Source organism: Colobus angolensis, unplaced genomic scaffold (genome assembly GCF_000951035.1).
Source record: "Colobus angolensis palliatus isolate OR3802 unplaced genomic scaffold, Cang.pa_1.0 Scaffold96, whole genome shotgun sequence".
Lineage (NCBI taxonomy): Eukaryota > Metazoa > Chordata > Mammalia > Primates > Cercopithecidae > Colobus > Colobus angolensis.
The window spans coordinates 2,391,858-2,401,609 of NW_012123598.1; the positions used below are offsets into that span (position 1 = coordinate 2,391,858).

The 9,752-nt window shown below is 55.2% G+C and overlaps 1 protein-coding gene across 1 annotated transcript in view; it reads right to left on the reverse strand.

The window, feature by feature from the left end:
- BRSK1 (BR serine/threonine kinase 1) overlaps nt 1-9,752 on the reverse strand; it is a 31,305-nt gene that overhangs the window by 5,879 nt on the left and 15,674 nt on the right. Inside the window, exons 8-17 of the mRNA XM_011932473.1 lie at nt 6,053-6,199; nt 5,514-5,545; nt 4,831-5,001; nt 4,293-4,390; nt 3,869-4,028; nt 3,585-3,645; nt 2,745-3,114; nt 2,294-2,342; nt 2,076-2,199; nt 1,207-1,405 (exon numbers count right to left, since the gene is read on the reverse strand). Of these exons, the coding sequence (XP_011787863.1) occupies nt 1,207-1,405; nt 2,076-2,199; nt 2,294-2,342; nt 2,745-3,114; nt 3,585-3,645; nt 3,869-4,028; nt 4,293-4,390; nt 4,831-5,001; nt 5,514-5,545; nt 6,053-6,199 (1,411 nt within the window). The remainder of the gene's footprint in view (nt 1-1,206; nt 1,406-2,075; nt 2,200-2,293; nt 2,343-2,744; nt 3,115-3,584; nt 3,646-3,868; nt 4,029-4,292; nt 4,391-4,830; nt 5,002-5,513; nt 5,546-6,052; nt 6,200-9,752) is intronic.

Genomic DNA, 9,752 nt, shown 5'->3' on the forward strand with positions numbered 1-9,752 from the left:
CCCAAAGTGCTGGGATTACAGGAGTGAACCACCATGCCTGGCCTCAGAAAAAGTCTTAAAATTGAGAAAGGTCTGCATATTAGTATTTTTTTTTTTGGGGGGGGGACAGAGTCTTGCTTTGTCGCCCAGGCTGGAGTGCAGTGACACAATGTCGGCTCACTGCAGCCTCTGCCTCCCGGGTTCAAGCAATTCTCTTGCCTCCGCCTCCTGAGTAGCTGGGATTACAGGAGCCCAGCACACCACACCCAGCTAATTTTGGTATTTTTAGTAGAGACGGGTTTCACCACGTTGGCCAGGCTGGTCTTGAACTTCTGACCTTGTGATATGCCCACCTCAGTCTCCCAAAATGATGGGATTACAGGCGTGAGCCACCGCGCCCAGCCTGCATGTTAGTCTTTAAGGGGGACAGAAAAATAAAGTCATAATTGGTTTTGGTGACGGAACACCCACAGTTCCATAGCTGCCTGGTTTAGAAATCCTTGGGGCAAGCCCCTCTCCCACCTGTGACATACTAATATCGGTGACAAAGAGATCGGAAATATCCCTGCCTATCCCAACGCTCACTATCAGGACTGAGGAACCAAGTAGAAAGTAGAACTGGAAGCAAGGCATTTTGGCGGTTTTCCTTTCTTGTGCCAAGTCTAGACTGGTCATGGCTGCCTGGAGTGAAAGTTCCTGAGGCTGCCACTGAGCTTAGCAGGAATAAGCACTGCCATCAGTTGGTGATGTCTGCTCTGGGCCGACTGATATTAGACAGCAGGGTGCTGTCTCTTCACCCTTTGGCTCTCCCATCGTAAAGTAACAGGAAGAGCAGGGCTCTCCCTCTGAAGTCGAGAGGCCTGGGTTGGGCTGCAGCTCTGCCACAGTGTATTGTGTGACTCTGGCCAAGTGCATTGACCTCCTTATGACTCAGTTTTCTCCTCTGTAAAATGGGTGATTACTAACACCTCAGAGGCTGCTTGGAAGCTTCAAGGAGATCACGCATTCATTATTTACACTGTAAATGCCAGGGAAATGCTGATGAGACTGGGGAAATAGAGGATGGGGTTGTGGGGGGGTCTGTGTGGGGAGGAGGAGCACAGAGAGTCGGCCCCAGCTGAACACCATCTCCTCCTCTTGCAGCTGCACTCCTGGGCTCCTACACTATCTGAGCTGTCGTGAACAGTCCCAGCACTGGGCTGAGGGCAGCCTAGCCAAGAGACTCACCCGAGATGAGTGTGAAGGTGACGGAATAGATGCCGCCGCCTCCACTGCCGTCCCGTCGCGGGGAGGGCTCTGGACCCTCAGAGGAGCTGATGTCCACCTGGAAGCGGACTGGCTTTTGGAAGACGGAGGGGCCGCCACTGGCCTTGTACTCGGCCCTGAAGCTGGTCTGTGACAGCACACTGTGACTCAGGCTGGGGATCTGAGCGAGGTGGGAACACAGGAAGGGGTGAGCCCAGGGAACGGATACCCAGCCCCACAACCAGCTGTGGCCAAGGAACTACAAGTCCCACGAGCCACTGGAGGGAAAGAAGGACAGGAAATGCACTGGGAGGCCCCACTGCCTGCCAGGACTTGTAGCTTTCTCTATCCTATCAGCGAGTAATGGAGGAATGGCTGGACAACCCAATCTTAATGTCACGAGGACTCTGATAAGCTAGGTGACAGCCTCAGACTCCAAGACCACATGAAACACCGCTTGCTCCTTTTACAAATGCTTCCCATAAGCCGTATCTGTCACAGAAACTCTAAGTCCCATCGGCCCCTAGGCAAAAAACCACAGACCAGCAATGGGGCAGCCTTAAAATTGCCTGGGAAGTTTCTTCCGCTAGTTTCAAAGCTCGCAGTAGGGGAATGGGAACTCAACAATCCTTGGGGACAGTGCAATTCAGGATCCCATCTCCCCAGTTCCAGGCCTCTGGCCACGATAAATCTTTCCTGCCTACCGACTTCTACCCAACTCTGGCCATAAAACTACAAATCCCAGGAGCCCCAGGAGGAAGCCAGGCCTATGCTAAGGTGGTTAGCCCCAGGGCCTGCTGGGACTTGTAGTTCCGCGGTGGCCAGGATCAACCGGGACCCAGGTCCCTCACCGACAGAAAGGCATGGACAATGTCTGCTTTGATGCTGCTGAGAGGTTTGTCCTTTAGCACGAGGAATATTTGTTCTTCTTTGTCCAAGGAGATGAAGTTCCCGAACCAGGAGCGTTTTGCCAGCCTGAGTGGGAGGGGACGGTTTGGAGGCGGGTTAGGAAGGCGCCAAAGGCATGAATCTTCTGCATCCCCACTCTCTCCTTCCCTGTTAGACTCACTCCGGGGAGGACTCTGGCGTCAAGCTGGACATCTCCTCAGCGGTAGGGACTGGTAGGGGGAAGGCAGAGAACGTGATCAACACCTGTCCACCATCCCAGTTGCCAGCACACAGGCCTGCACTCACCCCCTCCCAGGGTTCCAGAGCCTGGAGTTGCAGCCTCAGCCAAGCCATCCCTCCTGGACGGGGCTCACAAACCACGGGCCAATGGGAGGTGATCCAGAGTCCCAAAGGGGCGTGCCCTTCAATGGGGGTCCTCCTCCGGAACTAGAGGCCCCACCTCTCTCCCCAACAGGTGCACCTCTGCTCCGAACCCCCTCTTCTCTAGAACTTGGGTATCCAGGCCCCCAGTCCCTTCTTCTCTAGACATGCCAGAGGGACATCCCTGGGACCAGATTTTTAGCCCCTAGCCCCCTCCACACATTAGGACTCAGCAGTTCATGCCCCCATACCCTGCATCTTGCGCCGGTGAAAGCGAGGGGAGCCCAGGAAGCTGTTGCGGATGGAGTTGAGACGACTCCTCCAGGCGGCTCCCCCGACGCCACCGCCGGGGCTGGGGGGTGGCGTTGTCCCCGGGGTCCCAGTGGGACTGGCCCGGGGCGTGTGCAGAGGCGAGTGCAAGGGGGTTCCACCAGAGGAGCGCGGGGAGCCTGGGGGGCCGGGCAGGGGTGTGGAGCGGGCACTGGGGGGTGGGGGCTGCTCCCCGGCGCCCCCACCCCTGGGGCCCCGAGAAGGCAGCGTCTGCGTTTTGGAAGTCGGGGAGCCCCCGCCTCGGGCCTCATCTCCAGCCCCAGGCTCCGGTGAAAAGGAAAAGACCGGACTCTGCAGAGGAGAGGAGACTGAGATGAGTGAGCGGACTACAACTCCCAGGAGGCACTAGGAGACACACACAGACACACACACACACACACACACACACTCTCTCACTCACTCACGGAGGCTGGCCCGGTGCATGCTGGAACTTGTAGTCCAACTATCCTCATTCCCAAGCACCAGTGCAAGGATGACAAAGACTTTCTATCATGCTGTGGGCTGAAAACCCAGCCCGTGCAGAGACTAGTACACAGCAGGCACTCAACTAACTTCTGTAAAATCCCTTCAGGCATGCAATCCTAAGGAGGCAGAAATGGCCAATGGACCAAAATACTTTGGAGGCCTTGGGTCTTTGGCCCTCCAGGGACAAGGAAGCAAGTCTCAAGACTGCACAGGAATTGTAGTTTCTGCTACGCAATCTTTGCTCCATGTCTCCACCCCTTTCTCCTTCTTAAATCCCACTGGGGACCTGGCCTTACCCTTGGGCTGCTTAGAGGGCTGGAGGACAGACCCGTGGAGGCTCCACTGACGCTACGGGATCTGTTTCCAGGATAGATTAAAAAAAAAAAAATCAGATGGGAGGGTTTCAAAAACCACAGATGTTCCCTCACTTCTACAATCCTTCCAGGTGAGGAAATGAGGATCAGAGAGGGGAGGTGAACTGTCCCAAGGACACAGCACATTTGAGGTAGAGCTGGGGTTAGAATCTTCAACTCCAAGACCCAGGGATTGTGGATCCTCCTGGAGGGACAGGGGCTCCCACCTCTGGCTGTGCTGGGCCATCTCCAAGGCCCGTCGGGTGGGTACAGGGGAGCCACCACCCCCGGCATCGGTGATGCTCAGGACTTCCATGGACTTCCGCTCTGGCCGCCGCTTCCCGTGACGGCTCAGCATGGGGGAATCCACACGCTTCCGGGGTGGGTCTGAGGGACAACAGTTTCAACCCAATCAAGAGATGGTTTCACCCAGCTGTGCACACTTACAACTGCCTTGGAAACTGCACAGGTGGTGAAATAGGCCTAGAGTGGACATGAGTTTTGATAAATGTCAAACAGCAAGTCAAGCAGTCTAAACCTGGAAGCTGAGAGCCTGCAGCCCCTTCTTTCCTTGGGAATCTGGGGTCCCGGTACCCAGCCTCTCCCCTTCTTGAGACCCAGGTGTCTGGTCCCCCAGCCCTGCCTTCTCACCAACATCATTCCGGGGAGGCAGGTCCTGGTCCTCACAGCTGGGATACCGCTCCTTCCGATCCAAAAGCAGATAATATATCATCTTTTCTTGGTTCTCCCTAAGGCAGGGGGTGGGAAAGGTGGAAAGAGGTAGAGAGGGCTGAGGTCTGAAATCAATGCTCAGAGGAGGTCTCCTTTGCTCCCTGTCTTTCTGCCCATGGTTTCCTTTTTCTAGGTGTCAGTATGGCCAGTTTCTCTGGTTTAGGGTACATCTCAGCTGTGTTTCACTCAATTATAATAACACTGTAACACCTCACATCCAGGCATGTACTATTTGTAAGTACTATGTCTATGTAAGTACTATGTGGCAGCATCTATTAATACTTTCTCAGCGTGTTTCTGGGTCGTTTTCCAGCTGGTTCCATCACTCCCAGGCGGGAGCTTCAAACCACGCCCCACGAGAGGCCAGGGTGCCTTGCCCAGCGCTCTGCATGTGCGCAGGGTGCTGCTGCAGTTCGCCCCACGTGGGTACACGGGTGCAGGGGTCTCGGGGTCTTACTCCTCACTGCGCAGCTCGCGATGCAGCCTCTCGCGGTCCCTGAAGCAGCCCAGGGACGCCATACTCTCTAGGACGTCGGGATCTAGCTCTCCATTGGATGGCAGGCTCCGCATGGCTACCCGGCGGCCTGGGGCTGGCTCCAGGCACGGGTCTGGCTCGTGTTTCCCACCACTGGGGAAGTGGAGAAACACCATTGGGAACCAGGCTTCTGACATTCAGCATTCTTCAATCAAGACTCAAGGGTTCCGGACCCCGAAATCTGAGTCCAGGCCCCGGCCCCTTCTCTCTCATACCCAGGAATCGAGACCCCCACCTCTCAGATCCAGGAGTCCAGACCCCCAGCCCCTTCTCCCTCAGACCGAGGGGTCCAGACCCCTGGCCCCTCCTTCAGACCCAGTAGTCCAGACCCCCAGCCCCTCCTCCCTCGGATCCAGGAGTCCAGGCCTCCAGTCCCTTTTTCCCTCAAACCCGGGAGTCCTGGACCCGAGCTTAGCCCCTCCTCCCTCTGACCTCTCGACTCCTTCTCCAGCTGTGTCTTCTTCCCCCAGGGCCCGTAAGTCCGAGTCCCTAGCCCCTTGCCACTCAGGAACCCTGGCATCCCACCCCTCCCGGCCGCCTCTACCGCTTTGGCCCCTACCCCTACTTCCGCCAGAGACCCAAGAGCCCAGTTACCCCATACTCACAGGTACCAAGGATGTTTCTGAATTTGCTCCAGCTGTGAGGGTGGTGAGTCGCAGAGAAGCAGAAGTGAGGTCGCACGCACATGTAGGCGCGCAAAGAAAGTTGATTGGGGCGGTTTTGGGGTCCCTGATCATCACCCCGCCCACCCCACTGGGGGCAGGATGACATATGACTTCGCCCTCTAGTGGCGACTGAGTGCATCGCCCCGCGCACGCGCAGTCTCCGTGTACCCCGCACCGGCCGCATTACTTTGCCGCATGCGCGGTGGCATCCTGTTGGTCTTACTCCGGCGCCCTCCCGCTGCCCGGGACGGCCCGCTCCAGTCTTGCGTAGCCCCCTCCCCAGTTTGGAGCGGCACTTTGCTGGACGTTGGGTTGCGGCTCAGCTGGCGATCCCAGTCACCCTGGGGGCTGATGGGCAGGTTCCGGAAACCCAAGCTGGGTTTCCCGCATGGGGATGAAAAGCCATCCCCATGACTTTTCTAGGGGTTCTCTCTTCATCGGCCACTGTTCCCCCCTCCGCCAGTGCCCCCACAACTCACACTGAGCCTTTTTTCGGGCTCCACTTCGATCATTCCCCTCAGGAGGCTCTGGCAGTCTGGAGGAATGAAGTGGGGCATGTGGAAGACGCCCCGTTTCACCTTCTCCAGCAGCTGGCGGAGGTTGTCGTCATCAAAGGGCAGAGCCCCCTGAGCAAGAGATAACCAGGACCCCGCATGAGCACATTTCACTCTCACCACAAGCACTGGAGGTGGGGAACTACGGGGATCTCCACCTTACGGGCAGGGAAACTGAGGCACAGAGAGGCTCAGCAATTTGCCCAAGGCCCCTAGCTCGTCCGTGACAGAACAGGCACTTGGCAAGGAGCAGCTTGGAGCCCCGCTTACGAGGCTAGAATTGCAGCGTGGAGGCTGTTCCTTTTAGACAGCTTTCCCCCCACAGCAGTTTCGAAGGGGTTGTCACTCATTCACTCATTCAATAGAAGGTGAGCATTCGATATGGGTCAGGGATCCAGCAGTGAACACAACAGGCCTCTGCCCTTGCACAGCTCCAAACAAATAGCTATACAACCACGAGCAACTGAGTGAGGCTTCTCCCAGGAGGTGCAACGGGAGCAGAGACCTGAATGAGGCTGAGCCCTAAATCAATGACTGGTGTCCTTATAAGAGGAGAGGAGGACGCAGACACAGAGACAAGAGTCATGTGATGATGGAGGCAGTGATGGGAGTGAAACAGCTGCAACGGAAGGAACGCCAAGGACACCAGAAGCTAGAAGAGACAAGGAAGGATCCTTCCCTAGAGCCTCCAGAGGAAGCAGGGCCCTGCTGACACCTTTTCTTTTCTTTCTTTTTTGAGATGGAGTTTCGCTCTTGTCGCCCAGACTGGTGTGCAATGAGGTGATCTTGGCTGACTGCAACCTCTGCCTCTCCCAGGTTCAAGCGATCCTCCTGCCTCAACCTCCCGAGTAGCTGGGATTACAGGCATATGCCACCATGCCCGGCTAATTTTTGTATTTTTAATAGAGTCGGGGTTTCACCATGTTGGCCAGGCTGGTCTCGAATGCCCAACCTCAAGTGATCCACCTGCCTCGGCCTCCCAAAGTGCTGGGATTACAGGCGTGAGCCACCACACCCAGCCTAATTTTTGTATTTTTGGCAGAGATGGGGTTTCGCCACGTTGGCCAGGCTGGTCTTGAACTCCTGACGTCAGGTGATCCACCTGGCTCAACCTCCCAAAGTGCTGGGGTTATAGGTGAGAGCCACTGCGCCTGGCCCCCACCTTGCTTGGAATCCTTGCTCTGGGGCTTATACCTGTATGACCTCAGGCAAGTCACTGCTCTGAAAATGGCAATGGGTTGTCACAGTACCCACCTCACAGACTGCAGCAGAATGAACTAACCCAGCACACGACAGTGCCGGGCCCACAGTCAGGACTGTTACACGCTGGCCGCTGTGATGCATTGACCAGAGACCCCACTACATCCTGCGTTCTGATGTAGCCACCAGCAATGAAGCAGGGAACTAAATCACATCCCTGCCCTCCTGGAGTTGGCCTGGCACACTGCCTGACACACACTGGATGCTCAAGTCATCAGCAAAGGCGGTGGAAGGAGCAGAGAACTTGCATTCCAGAGGGGACAGGTAACAAACAAATGAACGTATCATACGGGACGGGAGGGAATGCTTCCCATCGCCAGGGCAAGGGTTGGAGGCAAGCCACGGTGACCCGCCATGGAGGAGCTGCCATTGGACAAAGACTCATGGGAGGTGACGATGTGAACGTTTGAAGGCTTTTCCAGGTGTTGCAAGCTCCCGGCTGCCCCTGGTATCTGAGGCCTGTGGGCGGAGAATGGGGAGATACAGAGAAGGCACCTCTGAATGCTGATCTTGGGGTACAGAAGCCTGGGTTTGACTTCTGGTTGCCTGATGCTGGAGCATGGAGCCTCAGTTTCCTCTCCTCTGTGAAATGGACATAATGATCCTGCCAGGAGGGGTACGGTATGGACTAAATGTTGTAATAACAGGCTGGGCACAGTGGCTCACACCTGTAATCCTAGCACTTTGGGAGGTCAAGGGGGGAGGATCACTTGATATCAGGAGTTTGACACCAGCCTGGCCAACATGGGGAAACCCCATCTCTACTAAAAATACAAAAATTAGCTGGGCAAAGTGGCGGGCGCCTGTAATCCCAGCTGCTCGGGAAGCTGAGGCAGGAGAATCGCTTGAACCCGGGAGGCGGAAGCTGCAGTGAGCCGAGATCGTGCCACTGTACTCCAGCCTGGGTGACAGACAAAGGCTCCATCGCAAAAAAAAAAAAAATTATAACAACAATACAATTGATTCCTGTTATTCTCCAGAGTTCTGTTCTATGAAGTCACTGCAAACTCTCAACTACTGAACGAGTCACGGCTACTGGAGGAACTATAGTTAGTTAGGTTCCTTTGATCCTCTCATCACATTTTTGTCAACCAGTCATTACATAACCTTGTTTGTATGTGTTTCTGTTTAAAGATACCTTTCTCTTTTTTTTTGAGACGGAGTCTAGCGCTGTAGCCCAGAGTGCAGTGGCACGATCTCGGCTCACTGCAACCTCTGCCTCCCGGGTTCAAGAGATTCTCCTGCCTCAGTCTCCTGAGTAGCTGGGACTACAGGCACCCGCCACCATGCCTGGCTAATTTTGGCTAATTTTTGTATTTTTAGTAGAGACACGGTTTCACCGTGTTGGCCAGGCTGGTCTCGAACTCCTGACCTCATGATCCGCCCGCCTCAGCCTCCCAAAGTGCTGGGATGACAGGCGTGAGCCACCGCACCTGGCCTCAAGATACCTTTCACATATACTGTGTCATTGGTGCCGAATTCACGGCCAGCAGCACTACAAATCATTCCTGAACAGAGCACGCCCATCACGGGGGCTTTCTCCGGAAGAGACGTCACAGCCTCCCGTGCTCAGGAACACCAGAGGGTACTTCAGACGCGCTTGGCTTCGCGGCCACTTTAAACAGCGAAATCACCACCAACACCACAAAAATGCGAGAAACATGACACAAAATAGGCGGCAAAAGGGGGACTGTTTACAGGATGAGAGCTGAAACAGGGTCACTTTGACCTCAGCCAGGAACCTGCACCTTGGGTGGGCGGCTCAGGTCTCCCCTGCTCTGGGCATGTCTGCCAATGACTGTGAAAGTACCTCCAGGACTGATTTTGGGTTACAGATATATTTTGACAGGTAGGCAAATCTGCAAATATGAAATCTGCAAACGATGAGGAACTACTGGAACAAGAATAAACTACTAGACCAGGCGCGGTGGCTCAGGCCTGTAATCCCGGCACTTTGGGAGGCCGAGGTGGGCAGATCACTTGAGGTCAGGAGTTCAAGACCAGCGTGGCCAACATGGTGAAACCCCATCTCTACTAAAAACACAAAAACTAGCCGGAAATCACTTGAACCCAGGAGGCGGAGGTTGCTGCGAACAGGATCGAGCCATTGCACTCCAGCCTGGGCTACAGAGCAACACTAAGGACTTCATCTCAAAAAAAAAAAAAAAAGAAGAAGAAGAAGAAGAAGAGAAAACTACTAATAATCATCATCAAGCATTGTGCCGGGGGCTTCACGTGCAACATTTAATTTTAAACCCTCACAATGGGCCGGGCGCAGTGGCTCATGCCTGTAATCCCAGCACTTTGGGAGGCCGAGGCAGGTGGATCACCTGAGGTCAGGAGTTCGAGACCAGCCTGGCCAACA